Here is a 20,013-nt window from a genome sequence, read left to right as displayed (position 1 = left end):
ACAAAATGACAAAAAGTGCAAGTGGATAAAATATCAATATTTTTATGTTTATCCCTATTATATTAGATTTTAAAAATGATATAATTTTTAACTCATATTTTTTCCATTGTTTCATATAAATGTAAAATAGCATAAGAACAAGAAAATATAAGTAATTAATAAAATTCTATTTTAAAAGTCATTTACAATTCTTTGGAGTGTTTGTTTATTAGGAGTTAGAGATTTCTCCGTGATAACTAACATAAAACTACAAAATCATTGAAAATGAAGAGTTTATATTTGTAATGTTTATTTCTATTATCAAAATTTTGAATAGAAAATATGAATGTCTCTTAAGGTTTGATAAAAGACACTAATCTATTAAGAAATTTCAAGAACTTTAAAAATCTCCCATGAGATTTGTTAAAAAGATACAAATCACCCCTTATATTTTGTAAAAAAAAAAAAAAAATCCACGGAGGGAGAGGCGTGTGTTTTTTTGTCGAATCTTAAGAAATGTTTATGTCATTTTTTAAACTCGAAAAGAGGTCGGAGGAAAATTGTAAAGTCTTAGGATAAGTCATTGTCTTTATATCAAATTTTAGGAGATGTGAGTGTCTTTTATCTAAAATTTGGCATAAAACAAATTTCCCAAATACAACGACGAAATGTAAAATTACAAAAAAAAAAAGTGCGAATCTTTGTAATTTTAATATTTACAATACTCACCTCTTATGTAAATTAAAAAAAAGAAGACAAATTCTAACTTGTATTTTCTTCTAATTCTTCTCAAAATATATTTTTTACGTATATTTTTTTTTTGGAATTTATGTTTTAAATTTTTGGGCTTAAAAATTTCTGAAAGGTATATTAAATTACGTATTAAGCAAATAAATTAATTAAAAAAAAAGGTGACAAAATAAAAAATATTTTTAGAAAACCTCGGTGGGTCTAACTTGTAAGAGGGGAAAACAACACAGAGCAGAAACGGATTGCCTAAAAAGTGGGATATATTTTTAGAAGATGAAGCTATGGCGGAAATTGCAGTTGAAGACCCGTAGAGTTGCGACCGTCGGTCCGTAGAAAGCGGGGAACTAAACTAAAAGGAACTAAACTAAACATTGCTCGTCTCGTGGGGTGGGGTCGTCGTCGGCGGCTAGGGCTGTCCTTCCTCATCGAAGCAGCAGCTGTTGGCCTGCGAACATTCATCGCCGAAGTAAATAATCACGAGCAGGATCCGTAGCTCTAAAGTGAAAAAAGGTTGATAGAGATGGGAAGAAAAGAGAGGGCCAACGAACGCAGAGAACAGAGACGCCAGGAGATATCCCTCGTCCGGACCATTCCTTATTCCGACCATCAGAGGTAGCACTCGCCTCTCTGTCCGCGTTGCCAACCAAAATAAAATTTAAACATTCAATAAATAAATAAATAATTTTTTTTCCTACTTTTCTCATTCATTCCTAGTCAGGACGACGGATCTAAAAAGCAAGATCGCGTGAAAACTTTTTTGACTCCTCCATCCCCTGATGGGCTTGACTCATCAATTCGATGTTCTCCTTTTCCAATTTGCTTTAACATTATTAATTTGTTAGGATCATTCCTGGATTAGGTCTTGACCCATTGAATCAAATCAATTGTTTTTTTTTTTTTTGAAGGAAAAAAAAAAGTGTTTTGGCATTTCAATGGAAATTTAGAAATTTGTACCGTAGAATTTAGAACTTGCCCTAGATTCATAAAATTTAGGAATTATTTATTTTTTCTTTGGATTTCCCCTAGTTGTAAGTTGGACATGTGACGAGGCTATGCATTTTGAAGTAAGCTCAATCTCAGCAACTCAGCAGTCTTCCTCGAGAATGGAGAGCAGGCCAAGCCAACCCCTTTACATTATTATCTATCTGTATGGCGGATGTTTTTGAAAATCTCAGCGCTCATTGCGTTTTGCCCCCGTTTCCTACTTTCTCTGGGATGTGAAAAAATATTGAGCCCCATGATTGAATTTTGATTTGTGTGGATTTGGACCAAACCAAGTATTAAATTATATTGATGTTGTCTAAACGTAGGCAAATGCAAGTCCAACATTTGAAATCTATGCTCTCGCACCCAAGATTAGTGTAGTTTGGAAACAATAGCATGTACTGCATCATAACGTCTTTCTTTTCTTCAATATAGGTTCCTCATATAAGCCTCAAAATGTTGTGTAAAAGAAAATTATTTAAATTCATTTCCATGGACACCCTCACCCATCCATATTCACTAGCACAATTACAGTCAGTAATGTGGCACTACTGCGTATTCCCATGCATTATTAAGATTAAAGCATAATATGTTGTACTTCCCTGAGGTTTCTAGGTGGTGGAGCTCTGAAACTATCGCTGTCGTGACTGGTGCTAACAGAGGAATTGGATTTGAGATTGCGAGACAGCTTGCCATGCATGGGTTGACTGTCGTTCTAACATCAAGGGACAGTTGTGTTGGTGAAGAAGCATCGAGGGTCTTACAAGAAGGGGGTCTAAGTGTGGCCTTCCATCAATTGGATGTTTTAGATTCTTCGTCAATAAAACAGTTCTCTGACTGGATATGTCAAAGCTACGGTGGTATAGATATTTTGGTATGATTACAATACCAAAACTTTTATTTCTTGCATTGGTTGTTTTTCTCCTCATTGATTGATTTGACTTCTTACCGTTTTCAGTGTTTTGTTGATGCTAGTATAATTAAGCTTAACTTGGATGATTGCTTTGACATTATAGCCTTTCTTCTTAAGTCAAAGAATGAAATTTTATCAGCTCAAAAGTTGGATAGAAATGGAAAAGGTGCAAATCTTTGTTGTAATCAAGTGTAAGGAATTTGTTATTATGGAAATTATTAATAAATCAACTAATAAATTTGTAGATGCTCCAATTATATGAACCTATCTATAATCTGAAGGAATAAATTATTTCACAGTTGTCCTTATCGACTGTAGCTGATTTTAAGCAAAATGAACATTCTGCAGGTAAATAATGCTGGGGTTAATTTCAATATTGGGTCAGAGAATTCTGTTGACTCTGCCCAGAATGTTGTTGCCACAAACTATTATGGCACCAAAAGCATGATTCAAGCAGTGATCCCTTTAATGAAACCTTCTGCTTCTGGCGCTCGTATTGTTAATGTCAGCTCACGATTAGGCAGACTAAATGGCAGAAGAAATGTAAGAATAAAATTTTCTGTTCTTCTCTTTTATTTTATTTTATTTTTATATTTTCCCCCTTTTTCACATTCTGTTGTTTTTGGTTGGGGAGGATGGGGCTGTTGAGGGGTTCTTGATGGCTGCAATCGGTTTATGATCCGACCTTGTATGTGTGGAATATATATGTTTTCCTTTAAAATTTTGAATGCCAAAGCAAGTTGGGGCAACGGCTTATTAGCTTTGCCCCTCATCATTCTCCACGCATTCACTATTCATCCAATGGGAAACTTCAGTGCATTAGCTTTGTCTTGTACCTCTGTGCGCGCTTTAGGACATTCAAGAAGAGGCACGTTCAACCTTTTAAATGGGAAATAGAAGGAAAATGATAGGAAATAATTGTTTTGTTGATCCTAATAGTCTGGTCAGACAAAGGCTGTGCAAGTGTGTGATCAGGTATTTGGCCCCTCAGGGGGCCAACAGGGGTGGGGTTGTTGAAGAACCTGCATCTGAGGTCAGGTGATGAGTCTCCATTATTCTTGAGATACCATTTTCTTTTCAGGGTCGCCCTAACAAGTGCTCTATGGAGCACTGGTCTGTGTCATGCATAATGTGTAATAATATTTCCTGAAGTAATTGTGCCTGAAAAAAATAAGGGCAGAAGATATTGACCTCCCGGGAGGTTTGGCAAAAAGACAATGGTGTCCGGTTTAAAAAATTCTGAGGACCTCCCCTGAGATTTCAAGATTTCCAGGGACCTCCCCTAAGGTTTGTCCAAAAGATACAAACCTCCCCTTATATTTTATAAAAAAAGACTAGTTTTTTGAGGGGAGGTCTGTGGCATTTTTGAAATCCCAGGGATGCTTTTATCTTTTTATCAAATTTTAGGGGAGGTAAGTGTCTTTTGCTCAAAAAATAAATTTCCTTGAAGTCGCATTTTAACAAGTACCCATAACACACTTGGTTAGGAGAGTCCTTGTCATGACACACTGAAAGTTGGAAGCCAAAATGTTAATAGGTTTTCTATTTGCTTTGTCTATCTTTCATCTGTGTGTGTGTCAAAGGTAATCGAAGTCCACTTTACTGACAGAAAATTGGAGATGCGACTTTAAGAAGACAACTAGATGATGTGGAATCACTCTCAGAGGAACTGATTGATCAGACTGTGTCTGCTTTTCTTGAACAAGTAAAAGAAGGCAATTGGACATCAGGTGTATGGCCTCAAATATTTACTGATTACTCGGTATCAAAACTTGCAGTCAATGCTTACACCAGGCTAATGGCAAAGTTATTTTCCAACAGACCAGATGGTTCAAAGATTTATATCAACTGCTACTGCCCAGGCTGGGTGAAGACAGCCATGACCGGATGGGCAGGGAATACTTCAGCTGAGGAAGGAGCTGACACGGGAGTTTGGCTTGCACTGCTTCCAGACCAGGCAGTCACAGGGCAATTTTTTGCCGAGAGGCGCAAAATAAGCTTTTAGAATCAGGCTGAAGAATGCAGCAGGATTTGTGTGGCACTGAGATTGAAATTGCTGAATGAAACTGCTGCAGAGAAACTTGTGCTGAACATTTTGCTATGAAGGGATTGCCTATCGAGTTTTTAGAGCATCTTCCAAGCGAACACATGATTTTCAGCAAAGGCCTCGTTGATTTTGGAATCCGAAATTCCAGTAATGAGATCAGTTGCCTTCGTGCTATGCAGGGATCAGCATGATGTTAGACTGCAGAATTTGGCTTTACTTCTCTTATTTCTTTTCCTTTTGTATTTTTGGGAAAGAAAACTATTTGGGGGTAAAACTCCTTACCTCCTTGTCCTGAATATCGATGTCTGCTTGTCTGTGGGTGTTTGCATAATTTGAAGCTGACGACAACCTGTATTTTGTGAACAGACAGCTGTAGTTGTAGGTCTGAGGTTTGATTCTCACTAACTCTTTATTTGAGTTTATTGAATTTGAATAAGATGTAATATAAAATTATATTGAAGAATTGGTAAAGTCACTTAAATAATAATTAAATATGATACTGGTCGTGACTCAATAATTTATTTAAAATAAAAATTATCGAGCACTGGATAATTTATGTGATCTATCTAACTCAAAAAAAGAGCTTTCTTCTCATTTGAATCATTAAATCTATCTTCATTTTTATCAATTATTTATGTCACCCTTCATGTTTAAAATGATCCCAAATTAGATGTAATATTAGTTAAGTTAAAATATATCATATGGCTAGTGCTATTAAAAGAAAATCAATATGACTAGAAAAATAAATATGATAAAGTTATTTCTCTAACACCTTGTTTTTAATTGAATGATGTAGAGAGGAAAGAAAAGAAATGACAACTCTTCTACCCCAATCACTCATTTACGTTTTATTTTATAAAATATATGGAGAGAGGATGAAAAAAGTTGGGGAAGTATTTATTTTTTTAACGCTCTCCACTTTTGGAGAGATTTAAAGAGAAAGAAAATTATTGCATGAATCTTTTTTCGTCAGTTCACCTGATTTAGAGCATTTTCCTCTATTAGATTAATGATTATTAAATCCTTTCTCATTACCTCATTTTAAATTATTTTAAATCTATTCCTACCCCTTTTCATGTCATAAATCATAATTTACTCTCTTCCTCATAAGTGCTCTACTAAGTTTGCGTTTCAAATGTCCAAAAGATCTAAGTTACTCATTCTTTACTAAGTTTTTTTTATTTTTCTTATTATTTAAATTTGTTGGGGCTCTATAGTGCGAACATGAAAACATAAAGTAGAAATGAAACTAAGTAAACCCTGATAAGGTGACATTTTTTTTATTAAAAACAAAAAATAATTCCACAAGTAAACACTAAATAGGCTCTTTAAAAAAAATGAAGCACATGAATATTATATAATAAAATATATTTATAATTCTTAATAAAATTTATATATTTTTAAGATAAACTACTATTGTATTGCCACAATTTAACTTACAAATGATTATTATGCAATTTATAAAAATTATATTTTATTTAAAACTATAAAATTTATATATTTTTAAGATAAACTACTATTGTATTGCCACAATTTAAATTACAAATGATTATTATGCAATTTATAAAAATTATATTTTATTTAAAACTATAAAATATAAATAAACATAGAAAGGAGTCATTACTGATACCAAGTCTATATAAGGACAAAAGAGATAAGAATATTATATCATAAGAATCCTCTAATTAAAATTTATTTTTTTAACAATTATATTATTATTATTATTTATTTAGGCATTTCAAAATAATTTTAAAAGATGTTAGAAGAACTAAAATATTTTGTTTCAGAATAAATCTTACATTTAATATTAGGTAATAATATCATATTTAATTCAATAAATTAAGCATTTTTAATTTTTTTAAAATACCAAACTGACTTTTCAAAATTCATTTCTGTATTTTTTATCCCCACCGTATATAATATATAATTATTATAAGTATCAGAAGTGTTGTGTTGTGTTGGTAAGGTGTGTTGGGTTGGAGTCTGGAGAAGGTAACAAACTTTGTGCCCTTTGCGATTTGCAAACGCAGACACAGAGACAGACACAGGGTGGGCAGTTGATGGCGGCTAATTGGAGAAGGGCCTTGGCTGCCTTCCACCGAAGCATGGCCATCGTAACAAACCGGAGTTCCACCCCCGCCTCTCTCATTCTTCCACTCTCTCTTTGCAGGTATCCCATCTCTCTGCGTTTCCCATCAACAATGCCCGCCTTCTCATTTTTCCTTCAATTTATTATTGCTTTTTCTCTTTCAGGCATCATCAATTTAGTTTCGTTTCTGGTTTTTCTTCTTCAAATGACAATATTACCCGCCCACTCGGTCTCGATTTCTCCAACGAAGAGAGCAAGAGGCGCATGTTGAACATGTAGGTTCTCCTCTTAATCTGTGGTTTTAATATGCTGATTGCTGTGTCCAATGTTCATGGAGATCAAACAACTGACCCATTCTCTCTCTCTCTCTCCTCCCCCCCCCCCCCCCCAAAAAAAAAAAAAAAACAACGGTATATAATATAGGCTGCTATATAGGAGCAAACAACGTGGGTTCCTTGAATTGGATTTGGTTCTGGGGAAATGGGTGGAAGAGCATATCTTCTCCATGGATGAAAATGGAATCAAGGCACTTGTTGATGTTCTTGACCTGGTATCCTTCTTATGCTCTTTTATATCTTTCCATCTTTAGCTCCTATGCCCACACATATGCCTCCTTTTTTTTTTTAATTTGCAGTTTAATATTTCATCTATTGACATTTAACTTGTGTCACTCTGTCAAGTATAACTTGCTTCAACTCTTCTCTTTATTGCTGCTCTTATTAAACCTACCATATTGCTGTTACATCTTGATTCACAAACTTACTTTGATGAGCTTTAAAGTGAAAAACATACAAATATGTTTATATATAAAAAATAATCAATTCATATAAAATCAATATGTACGTAGCAATCCCTTAAAAGGTGAGGTGTAAGCCTTGAGCTATTGATGCTTAAGCCTTCTGAGAATTTATTTCCGGATAAACATAAGTAAATATAAAGAAAATATCAAGATAATTACAATAGAATGAAAAAAAATCACATATAATTTGTAAACCACTTGTTGGCCATTCAAAAAAATATACTAATTCGAGTTCATTAAGTAAATCATGTTGAGAGATACATATAACATTACAAAGATCAAATTATTTTCAAGATCTAAGATGCAACCCTCAATTATTTTGGAAAGGTTGAGGTTCAAGAGTTTTAGAGATGAACTCATATAACAACATTACTTTCATCTATACATGTAGTTAAAATTGGCCAACTCTAACTTGAGACTCGCACACTTAAAATATGTAAGCCTCAACTAAGAAGGCGCAAAAGGTGTGCTTTTTTTACAAATCGTAAGTCGTAATGTTTAATGCATCGGCCTTTTTGGGGTTTGATATTTTAGACTGAGCCTCGAGGCATTTTAGGCATGCCTCATCTTGAGGCAAGCCTCAATTGAGCCTTTTAAAACGTCGGCATGCTGGGTCAATGAACAACTTGCTGACCAAAAGACTAAAACAAGAAAGAACCAACACAAAGGCGACTAAAATGCTAGTGAGGCCATAGTCAGCCAACCCTTAATAGCAAACAGAGTAATGAGTACCCCCCAATCTAATTCTGACATCTTATATTCACATGCATACACTACTGCTTGGATTGAATCAGTGCTTAATATTCTGCAATCTTCCCCATCCAGATAACAGGCTGCTGCTGTTTAGAAAGACATAAGTATAAACCCCAGAATCTTTTAACTTGTCCAGCATCCATTTGGTCATTCTCTTTGTAAATGCAGAATCAGAAATATATGTGAAATAGTCTCATCGCTTCTCATTGAGGATCCTAGCTGAGACATCAAGGTAAACAAATTTAGAAGGGTGATGAACTTTGTATCTGGGAGAACCTAGTTAGAAAATTTCTTCCCCAATACTTCCTCTATAGAAATTCCAAGCTCTTTTCTTATTCCTGTACTTGAAAGCCCAATTTGCAACATTGGGACTGAACCTCTAGGGACTTCAATGACCAGTGCAACTAACCCAACATGTATGCGCCCCATCCCTAAGCATTCCTTTTCTACATCCAATACACTATTGTGCCAAAAGGGGTTATCTAAAAAGGGAGACTTTCAAACAATGGGCCTTCTAGGAGATGGGAGGGACACCTGTGATGCCCAAAACTTGTTGGATGAGCTAGGCCTTATTCTTGTAAACCGTGAAGGGGAAGTGGGTAGGATTGGTGGTGGGGTGAGGAGGGAGAGAAAAGGTCTTCAAATTGAGTAGAGAGCTGGGTAGGCTTGCCTCTTCAATTAACTATGATAGAGGATAAAGGAGTGTTGGTTTGTGGGGGGTGATAGAAGTTATCAATGAAGATTCTTTCTTAGAATCTACAAGGATTAAGAAGTAGTAAGAAGCAGAGGTTTGTGAAAAAGAATTAATTAGTAGGGTTTCTCTAGATGTTTTACTCATCCTAGAGTCTAAAGCTGATTCTGTAGATGTCTTCCTAGTGAGAAGAATTTGCCTTTTCAGATGTTTTAATCATCCAAGTGTGGGGGGTGATAGAAGTTCTCAATGAAGATTCTTTCCTAGAATGTATGAGGATTAATTAGTAGTAGGAAGCGGAGGGTTGTGAAAGAGTTAATTAGTAGGGTTTTTCCAGATGTTTTACTCATAGAAGAGTCTAAAGTTGAGTTTGTAGATGCATCTTGGTGAGAAGTATTTGGGATTGTAGCCTTAGAGAATGGGTGTTTTTTCCCTCTTTAGGGTCCTCGGGAGGGCAAGTTTGGGATATTAGGGTGGCATCGTTAAAGGATTGTGTGGCTTGTATTTTGTCTTTCTGTGTAATCTGAGGTTAAGGGTTTTGGGAATTGGTGATTTTATTTAGTTCATGGTCCCACATTTCTCATTTGTGGACTTCCTTTTTTGAGGAGCTTGCAAGTCTTTTTTGGCCTTAGCAATCCCCATTGGATAGTGGGAGGGGATTTTATTATCATTTGGTTTACTATAAAGAGGTTGGGGGGGTTTGAGGGTGAATAGTAGTATGAGAATTTAAGACTCCATTATTTGGGAATGTGGACTCAAGTATTTAGGTTGAAAAATGGCCACTTTATATGAGCAGCATCAGTAGACAAAATTGCCTCCTCCTATATTGACCGTTTTTTTCCCCCACCAATGAGTGGGAGGATTCCTTCCAAACGTTGCTTAGGAGGTTCTCGTTAGGCCTGTTTCAGATCATTGCCCAATTCTTTTAGATAAAAATCCTCCCCACTGGGGCCCTACCCTTTGTTGATTTGAAAACATGTGGTTGACTCATCCTTATTTTAGGGAGTGCATTAATCTTTGTGGAAAAAGAGCAAGGCTTAGGGGTAGGCAGGCTTTATATTTATGAGAAAGTTGAAGGATGTGAAAAATAGATTGAAACTTTGGAGTAAGGAAGTTTTCGGTGATTTGAGAGGAAAAATGAGATTGAATATTTGGATAGGTGTGAAGATTGTGGCTTGGCTAGCGAAGATAGGGTTAGACGGAGCCAACTTAGTAATGTTTTAGAGATTATCCTTTTTATGGAGTGTATAAGTTGGAAATAGAAATCTAGAATGAAGTGGGTGAAGAAGGGGACTATAATTCCAACTATTTCATAATGTGTCCAATGGGAGGAGGGGGGAAGAACTTGATTTAGGAGTTGGAAACAAATGATGGAAACATGGTGAGGGATTTAGTACAAAATTGGTGAAGAGAGAATGAAGTTCTATGAGAGGTTGTGTGCTGAGGATCGCACAAATAGATTGATGATTGAAAGTTTAAATTGGAGTCTCATTGAGGAAAACCTTGCTACTTGGCTGGAAGGGCCTTTTGACATTGAGGAGATTAGGGGGCAGCAAGATGGACATATGTAAGGCTCTAGGCCGGATGGGTTTTCCATGGCTTCTTTCTAGGATAGTTGGGAGATGATTTGGGAAAGATTTAATGGATTTCTTCTTTGAGTTTCATAGAAACGGGTGGGCAAGCATGTGAATGCTACATTTATTGCTCTTGTTCCTAAGGAGTGTTCAAAGAAAGTGAGAGACCTCCAACTGTTAAGCTTGGTTACTAGTCTTTATAAAATTCTCACTAAGGCTTTGGCTAAGAGGCTTCAGGAGGTGTTAGGGAGAATAGTTAAATTAGAACAGTTTGCCTTAATAAAGGATAGACAGATTCTAGAAGTTATACTTGTCGCAAATGAGTTGGTGGAGGATGTGAGAAAAAAGGGAGGTATGGGTGTTTTACTCATATTAGACTTTGAAAAAGATTAAGATTTGGTTAGTTGGAATTTCTTGGATAATGTTTTGGCCTTGAAGGGTTTTGGTGGGATTGGAGGAAATGGATAAAAGGGTGCCTGTCCATAGTGGCAATGTCAGTTATAATAAATGGTCAATCATGGGACTATGGGAGGGGTTTCTAGCCTCACTAGGTTTGAGGCAAGGGGAGATCCTCTTTCCCCATTTCTCTTTACCTTAGTTGTGGATGTATTGAATATAATGATTAATCATGCCTAGGGTCTCAATGTCATCCAAGGACTTAAAGAAGGTAGGGAGAAGATCATAGTGTCTCATCTCCAATTTGCTAATGTCACCCTTTTTTCTTGAGGATGGTATTTTGGATTTCGCAAGACTCTTACCCTATTGAAAATCTTTGAAAAAATATTTTTGATCTAAGTTAACATGTCTAAGAGTGGGGTAGCAGGTATCAACTTAGGTTTGACAAAGTTAGAGGGTTTGGCTGAACTGGCGAGTTGCACGATTTTGGAGTGGCCTCTGACTTACTTGGGTCTTTCCCTCGGTGGTAATTCTAGCTATATTTTATTTTGGGACCCCATGATGGAGAGAGTGGGAATAGATTTGGATGTAGGGTGGAAGAGAGCTTACTTGTCTTTAGGAGGTCGCATTACACCTCATTAATGCTGCTCTTTCTAACATTCCTATATATTTTCTTTCCCTCTTCAAAATTCCAGGTGGGGTGTTAGAGACCTTGGAGAGGATTATAAGTGACTTTTTATGGTTAGGTTATGGGGATAGGAAGAGAGCTTCTAGTTAGCTAGGATAGGATTAGAAGACCTAAGTTTGAAAGGGGGTTTGGGGCTTGGGAACATGGAGTCTAAAAACATTTTGCTAGTAGGAATACGGTTTTGGAGATTTCCCTTAGAGGTTGACTCCCCTTGGCACATGGTAATTAGAAGTAAATATAATTTGCATTAGAATGGGTGGCACACCAGAGGAAGTGGTTGAGCTTTTCTTGCAAGTCCTTGGAAATTCATTTCTCAGATAGCCCATTTAGTCTAACTCGTTTCTTTGTTGGTAATGGAAATGACATTTGTTTTTGGGAAGATATTTGGCTGGGTGAGGTGTCATTGGAGTCTTTAGTCCCCTGTCTATTTAGATTGTCTAGGTTACACAATTCCCCGATTATTGATTTCTACAATTTGGAAGGGGTTTCTCTCTTTTGGGATTGTTATTTTTTAGGAATCTTAATGAGAGAGAGGTTGTTGATTTAACTATTTTATTGAGAGGGCTGCAATGTTTTTTTGCCTGTGGCAAGAGATGACTCAAGGATTTGGGTAGGGGATTCCTCCGGTTCTTTCCCCGCTGTATCTTTCTTCTCTCACATCTTATGAAATCATCGAGTCTGTGTACAGCTTTGAATAATTTTATCTGGAAGGCAAAGGTTCCTTTCTTCCACGTGGACTTTGGTACCTTATCGGCTTAATACCAATGATGCAGAAAAGGAGGCCTCACAAAGCTATAAGTCCTGATATATGTATCATGTGTGATTAGTCAAGCGAAAATATTGACAGTTTGTTCCTATATTGCAGGATAGTTAAGCGGCTTTGGTTTATGTTGATTTCAGTCTTTGGTGAGGCTGTGGTTTTCCCAAGGACAGTTGAAGCTTTCCTAAAAGTGCGTTACAGAGGTTTTTGGAGAAGTAAGGAAGGGAGGATCCTTTGGAGATGTGCTATCTATGTTCTCCTTTGGACTCTTTGGACGGAATGGAATGCAAGGATTTTTAGTGGCAAAGCAAATCCTCCTTGCTTCCTTTGGAATAGTGGTTTTCTGTGCGTCTTTTTGGGCTCATTCTTTTGAGTTTTTTTTTTAGGTTTACTTTTGTTAGATCTTCTGAGGAACTAGAGGGGAGCATTATTGTAATCCTTTTGATTTTTTTTTTATTTCTTGAGGAGGATCCCTTGTCCTCCATCTTGATGTAAAATTCCTCTCTTTCTTGTTAATGAATTCATTTTCTATAAAAAAAAAAATTTCCAACGTTATCAACTTATCACAAAATGAAAAGAAAGGGAGAGTAGATGCAGACTGGCAGTGAACATCACTCATCAGACATCAGCTTTCGGGTTTTCCCTTCATATGTTTTTAATTATTTTACAAAGCAGAAAAAAAAGAGGAAAAGAACAAAGGTAGATAGGCTGTAGAGCCGAAAGGCTCTGATGGGCAATTGCTCATCAAGAATTTTTTTTTTTTTTTTTTTAAATTTTTTTAAGATAGAGTTGCTAATGGCTTTTAGATAGGTGTTGAGTGTTGAAGGGAATGAGCTTGGTTAAATGAGCAGCTTTAGATGAGCAGGGCTGGATTTTTTTTCTTATTTTTTGGGAACTAGGCCAAGTGAAATATGGTGTAATGGGCCAATTTTCTTTTGAGGGTGTTGGATTTGAATAGCATAGAGCCCTTATTTTTTTTTTTTTGGGAGGGGGGGGGGGTGTTGGGGGATTGGTCACGATCGTGTAAATTGGCAGAAAAAGATCATGTAGATGATCCCACCTAGTGTGTTTGTTGGATTTGAATAACATGGACACAGGTGTTTTACATAATATGTGTCTAACACTTTGACCTGCTGAATCCTAGAAATTCAAGTCATGACACCACAAGGACACACAGATAAAAACATATATCATTTTATATATGATTATGTTAGTAATGCATTTTTTTAATCCAAATATTGCCTTTTAAAAAAGTAGTAGTCAAGCATCATTGAATTTGCATATGATGTTGAGATGTTTAGAAAAATGGCCTATTTGATTTTCAAATTCTTGAGGGCAGGCCTTGGATCAATGGTAAGGTTGCTCCTTTGTGACCACTAGGTCATGGGTTTGAGTCCAAGGAATCAACTCTCTGCATAAAAGCAGTGGTAAAGTTACGTACATTGTGATGACCTCTCCCTACCCTCACTAAGTAGGGAGTTTGGCTCGGGGACACCCTTTTGATTTTTTTTAGATTCTTCATTGATTGATGCAATTGTTTTTTGATAATGTGATTGATGCAAATTGTGAGATCACTTAATTTAGACAATATATCATTTTTTAAAAGATATTAGAAATCTCTCAAAAATTAATAATATTACAACAATAGCTGCTGCCATGTCATGCAACTGTCAGACACTTCAGATTTTTTATGTTTGGTGCGTATCCAGAAACAAAAATAAGCCTGACTTACTTGAGAAGTGTCTGACGTGTATTGGTCTGTGTTGGTGTCCGATATGCGTCAAACACCAAACTTCCACCTTGCTGATGCGTCGGTGCTTAAGACATGCAGTCAGTGTCAGGTCTTAAAGCTGAACCAGATTGATGACGTGGTGATGCAGAACAATAATTTGCAATTACTGCCAAGAGAGGAATTGGAAGAGCAAAAAAGAGAGGAGGGGGGGAAAAACTCATGTTTGATTTCGACTTTCAAATTCACAAAACTGCTTCTTACATGGCTTTCATATTCTATTTATATGAAAGCTTAAGGTATCATAAAATTACAAATAAACCACTAAGATGCAAGAAATTACAAATCAAACCCCTAAAGGACACATCTATTACAAACAACCTCAAATACACATAAGCCTTCTACTAAACAAGCATATAACTAATAATTGATCATTTGGGCTTAGGACCCAACAATCCCTTGATCCTATTCTTTGAAATTGGTCTCCAAATTGGGACAAAGTGATTTCTCCAATTGCCCACTTCTCATCCCTCCAATTCCTTTCATCTGGAAAAGATGGTGAAAGCACCGAGGAGTCCATCATGATGGAATGAATCATCTTATTTCATAAGAAACGAACCAGTGCTGTGCTTCAATTTGTTAAGTGGAAGAGCTTGAGATGGCATCAACTTAAACTTCTTGTTGATGGAGAGGGTTTTCATAGGCATCATGTTTAACCCTCCTATCAAAAAACCATGGGCCCCATGAGGGTATAGCAAATCTTGAGAGGAAGCATATCACACTCCACTGTCTCCAAAATTGAACCAATCTTGAGGGTAACCAAGCAACGTTCATTGACCTTCAAGTTGATATTGTTCTCCCAAGCAATCTTGTATTGATCAGGATGTGGTTCAACTTCCTAATCTAATTTCCTTAGAAACTCCATTTGTACAACCATCATGATTAACAACTAAAGTACAAACCTGTTTATGACTAAACAGTCTTTCACGTTGTCAACTTCATCCAAGTCACTTGGGACTTTTGTCTCAGCCTCAACTATTTGGTTGTCATTATGATCTTCTGTTTTTGCGATCACCATGTATGGTTAGGGCATTGTGCAGCTTAATTTCCAAGACTTTTAATATTTAAAGCACTTGATTGCTCATTGGATTTTATAAGTTGTTCTAGAGTGCTCTGAAGTCTTGCAAGGGCTAGTGGTCTGAATGCCTTGCCGACTTCTCACATACTACTCCACTAGTGGTCTTCTCAAACTGAAAGGGTCAATGTAGCTTTAGGAGGATTGAGCTGCATATCCTCCTCTATTTGAGTGGCAGCCTACACGAGATCCCTATTTGTAATGAGATCATGTGCATTAGGGTTGGAGGCAATAGCTAGCTTCACCCCTGTACTGTACAAAGCTATCGTCACATCCTCTTTCCATTCTATGTAGGCACATGCTAGTGTCATATGCCACTCTCTTCCCTTCCTCCTAAGTTACAAATGAATATGCTACTGGTAGTTTGAAGGTACAAATTAATCCTGCATGGATTGTTTAATCCCTAACCATGTTCTAATCTCATCATATCTTTTTTTTTGAAAATCTCCTGTTGTTATTTTCCAAATTCATGTAGTTCCCTTCTATATTGATTCAACAAAATACAACTTTTGAGCCTCATACATGCCATACCTGTTAGATTACCACTTCACATAAAAGCTTAAGCTCTTAGGTTGTGGGCCTACAATGTATATCAAGCGTTAACACTCCCCGCACGTGCAGCCCAACAGCATACAGAGAGATAAATGAACATAAAGAACACCTGTTATGGGGAATAAGATAATTCTTAACAAACAAACAATAAACGCCGGCAACCAGACTAAAACCCAGGACTTCCTGGCGACCTGGGTCTGACATCAATGCTAGATTACTGTTTTACCTAAAAGCTTAAGCTGTTGGGTTGGGGGGGGAGGGGGGGGGACATCAGCTGTACAACTTACCTGTTTAGTATGAAAAACAATGGGCCTTTTAGACAAGGCTGCACCTTCATTCATTACCAATTCAAAGAACCAAAGCATTAGTAAGTCCCCAAAGCTTTCTCCATGTTTGTACCCTACAGGATACAGGCAACTCCTCCTATATTACATATTGTTCAGCATTTGACACCATGTTGCTGATTTTTTTTTTCTAATATATACTGTAACTACACATCTCCAAAGACCCCTAACACATTTTGTCAACAATAATATACCACCAAAAAACTTACAATAGCAGCATAGTTTTCTCCATGTTTGTACCCTACAGGATACAGGCAACTCCTCCTAATATTGCATATTGTTCAGCATTTGACGCCATGTTGTTGATTTTTTTTTTTCTAATATATTCTGCAACTACACATCTCCAAAGACCCCTAACACATTTTGCCAACAATAATATACCACCAAAAAACTTACAATAGCAGCAATATGGTCTGATTCTAATGCTAGTGTTGCTGATGGATCCCTCAATATGTGCGCCAAACTCAAAACAATCAACTTTCTATGAAACAGTTCCAAACTTTTGCAGGAAATATCTAAACACTGTAGCCAGAAGCAAATGTCTCATGGTTCTGGAAGTTGCAGAAGAGGGGGGAAATCTCCCACATGCCCATTATTGGTGCGTTGCTAGTGGGGGAAAAAGATGTGTTTCTAGATCTCATCACCCATAAAGCCCTCCACATGAAACTTTCCTCTTTCTTATTAACTTAAAGAGGACCACTCTTTGAATATGAGGCACAACTCAAACATGGACTTTGCGTCTCTGCTGCATTCTGCTTAGCTGAAGATCATATAGTGTGTTTGTGCCTTGTAGTCACTAGTCATTATATTACATTTATTACTTTTGTCTGTCCACAGAAATGATGGGACAGGGATTATATATTTCTTTTACTTTCTCAATATTGGTACTTCTAAATTTCCCTTGAGCAATTCCTTTTTAAGTACAACCGCAATTCTTTTGTCACTTATCGTGCCTGTTTTTTTTTTGGTGGGGGGGTGGGTTTACTGCATCACAGGAGAACCCTGATCTTTGGAAGTGGTTAACTGGCCAGGAGCAACCCCCAGAGGCGGTGAATATTAATCCTGTATGTGAAAAAAGAGCAAGTAGATGAAATTACATTTGATATTCTTTTCATCTTTCTCATTGTTTCCCGGGTTGCATACTCTTATGATTTATTTATTTATAAATACAGGTGTTCTCAGCTATTCATGACAAGGTCATGACCAACCTGAACAGCCATGCGGCTCCTGAGACAAGGGCAGTTGCTGGGCAGCCATGGGTAAGAGGGTGGGATGACATCAAGAGAGGCAGAGACAGCCCTGTTTCTGGGAATCAGTAACTCAGCTACCTATATTTAGAACTGTAACAAGCAAGTTATAGAACATGCTATATATTATATCGTTATTATTAGTAGCAATGTAAAATAAATGACTACTGTTTTGTTTATAGATCATGCTATATTATTGTTTTTATTACTGGCAAATTGGCCCTGTAAAATAAATGGCCACTGTACTCTTTCTAGTTAGAAACTGGTAGCCCTGGCCCTGGGGTTTAATATTTAATGATCAGGCTTTGTCTGTGCACACCTTTCTTTTTTCTTCTTATTTATTTTCCTGGCGGGTGGCAATTCTTGTGGAATTATCTATTAGTTTGATAGTGTTGGACCGCCTTGGTAGATCCTTTTCTTTTTCCCACGCTTTACAGTGGATTTTTGGATGTTCTCATCTTGGAAGTGCTCCAAGCAAATTATATTAATATTAACAGCAATAATTTGCTAGTTAAGGAGGTAAAAGGGAAAAAAATAGTAGATATATTAGGTATATATAATTGAATTCGATATGATTTCACCATGTGTAAAAAAGCTTTCTAATTTAGTTAAGACATATATATATATATATATATATATATATATATCCAATTTATATATTTGTGTATCTAATAATTTCTCAGCAAGAGAAATAGAAGAAAAAATTAAAATGAATGCTTCATTTGTCTTGTGAAAATTTTCTTTTGAAAAAGTTTAATAGAAACTAAATAAGAAATTTAGGGCAAGTCCTTGAAAATGATTTTTATTTCTTATTTTTAGTTTTTGAAGCAATTATAAAAATGTTATTTATTTATTTATCTTTTTTTTCTCGTAAAAAAAAGACAATATGTATATTTTTAAATTTCTTTAGTTTTTTTAATATTCGTGTAACAAAGTTCAAAAAAATATTCTTTATTATTTTTCAACTTCCTGCATAAATGTTGAACAATCGGAAAGCAAAACATGCTTGTAATTATTTTGAAAATGAAAAATGAAAATGGTTTTGTAATGTCTTTATCAAAAGGCTTTGAATGTTCTTGAAAATTTAAGTCTTTTTGGTATGCATATTAAAATGATTTATATTTTAATTGTATTAATGGGTAAGCTGAAATTATTCTTTGAAAGTATTATGGAAATTAAGATTGGGCAAAGTTAATATCTTAGCACTTTTCCTCCTTCTAAAGTGATGGGAGATGCCACAACATTTTTTTGAAATAGTCATTTAAAAATTGTTAAAACTCTGAATTCTTATATAAAATTATTTTTGAATTAAGTGGTAAGCTTTCCTCTTTTAGATATAAGTAAACATCATTTTAAAATTTTAAAAAATTAGTTTTGAGTTAAGCATGCATATGTGCGCGAGACACATTAAAATTAGATAAATTAGTTGTATGATTTTTTTTCGAGTCATCATGTGATGTGGTTTTCTTTGAAAATAATAAGCTCTTTGTAGTTTATTTACAAATATGAGTCTAAGTATCGAACTTGATTTTCGTGTTTACAATATTTCATGATAATCTACAATTAAGAGGAAACAAAGATCTTCAGAGACCCTAGATGGCATCGAGGCCATATAGGTCATGTAATTATAAAATCAAATATGAATTGTGTGTCTAGGGTTGGATTTACATTTACGGGAGAGAGGGCTAACAACATAAATGTACCAAGCTGGGATTGCATCTATTTAACATGGGTCTAAGTCCAAATAAGCAATATTTGTGCGCTTAATTCAATTTTTATTTTTATTTTTTAAAATTTGGGGCTCTAATTGAACATAAAATTAGATTCATGCATATCAATTAATATTTTTAAAAATTTTCATAAAATATTTGAGAACACCAAGTAACTACAGTCCTAGAGTCATCATTGAATGTGTAATTTACCTTCTCTGGTAAATTCTTTTTATAAGCTTTCTCAAGACACAAAGGGTTAATGCCTCATTAATAGGGGGTTATATGCCATTATTAGAGGTATAAATTACAACTCTTGGTATATCCACTTTAACACAAGGAAAATCAAAGGTCTCTTAATCAATAACCTTTAAACCATAGGTTACTTTCATCCATATTAAATGTCCCTTGCTCCCTAGATTTGAAAGGTACTTTCTAGTTTGAGAGTAACTTAAAAATCACATTTTTTTCGACTATTGATTACAATTAAAACTCATCTGTCAATTATAAGTATAACTCATTTATTTTTTATATGAGAAGAGTTCATCTACCATTTATGAGCATATCTCATTTGACATTTTATGAGAATGACTATGTGTTGAATATAAGCAAGATTCATTTGTCAGTATAAATAAAACTCATTTATTTATGGTAGGGTTCATCTATTGATATGAACATGATTCAAATTTTTATGAATAATACTGATATGTCAATATGAGCAGAGCCCATCTATTTATGAGTCATGCTCATCTATTGATATGAACAAGATTCATCTATCTATGAGCAATATAAGAAGAGCTCATCCATGATATGAGTTAAACTTTTCTATTAATGAGTAAAGATTTTCCATGATATTAGTTTGGCTCATTTGTGC

At 35.6% G+C, this 20,013-nt stretch overlaps 2 protein-coding genes across 2 annotated transcripts; both read left to right on the top strand.

Moving 5' to 3' along the window:
* The first annotated feature begins 923 nt into the window (after nt 1-923).
* On the top strand, nt 924-5,133 carry LOC131159435 (uncharacterized). Its single transcript, XM_058114337.1, has 4 exons — nt 924-1,341; nt 2,329-2,587; nt 2,975-3,169; nt 4,236-5,133. The coding sequence occupies exons 1-4, from the start codon at nt 1,250-1,252 to the stop codon at nt 4,629-4,631; spliced, it is 942 nt and encodes a 313-aa protein (XP_057970320.1). The 5' UTR covers nt 924-1,249; the 3' UTR covers nt 4,632-5,133.
* Nucleotides 5,134-6,621: 1,488 nt separating this feature from the next.
* On the top strand, nt 6,622-17,746 carry LOC131159434 (succinate dehydrogenase assembly factor 2, mitochondrial). Its single transcript, XM_058114336.1, has 5 exons — nt 6,622-6,843; nt 6,927-7,037; nt 7,186-7,312; nt 17,179-17,247; nt 17,356-17,746. Exons 1-5 carry the CDS (start codon nt 6,734-6,736, stop codon nt 17,500-17,502), a joined length of 564 nt encoding a protein of 187 aa, XP_057970319.1. The 5' UTR covers nt 6,622-6,733; the 3' UTR covers nt 17,503-17,746.
* Nucleotides 17,747-20,013: the final 2,267 nt, after the last annotated feature.

This window comes from Malania oleifera, chromosome 7, assembly GCF_029873635.1.
Source record: "Malania oleifera isolate guangnan ecotype guangnan chromosome 7, ASM2987363v1, whole genome shotgun sequence".
NCBI lineage: Eukaryota > Viridiplantae > Streptophyta > Magnoliopsida > Santalales > Ximeniaceae > Malania > Malania oleifera.
This window is presented reverse-complemented; position numbering and strand designations above follow the sequence as displayed.

Coding starts and splice junctions, on each gene's coding strand:
- LOC131159435 (XM_058114337.1), top strand. CDS start 1,250: ATGGGAAGAAAAGAGAGGGCCAACGAACGCAGAGAACAGAGACGCCAG. Junction 1,342..2,328: donor CCTTATTCCGACCATCAGAG/GTAGCACTCGCC, acceptor TGAGGTTTCTAG/GTGGTGGAGCTCTGAAACTA. Junction 3,170..4,235: donor GACTAAATGGCAGAAGAAAT/GTAAGAATAAAA, acceptor CTTTACTGACAG/AAAATTGGAGATGCGACTTT.
- LOC131159434 (XM_058114336.1), top strand. CDS start 6,734: ATGGCGGCTAATTGGAGAAGGGCCTTGGCTGCCTTCCACCGAAGCATG. Junction 7,038..7,185: donor AAGAGGCGCATGTTGAACAT/GTAGGTTCTCCT, acceptor TATATAATATAG/GCTGCTATATAGGAGCAAAC. Junction 17,248..17,355: donor AGGCGGTGAATATTAATCCT/GTATGTGAAAAA, acceptor TTATAAATACAG/GTGTTCTCAGCTATTCATGA.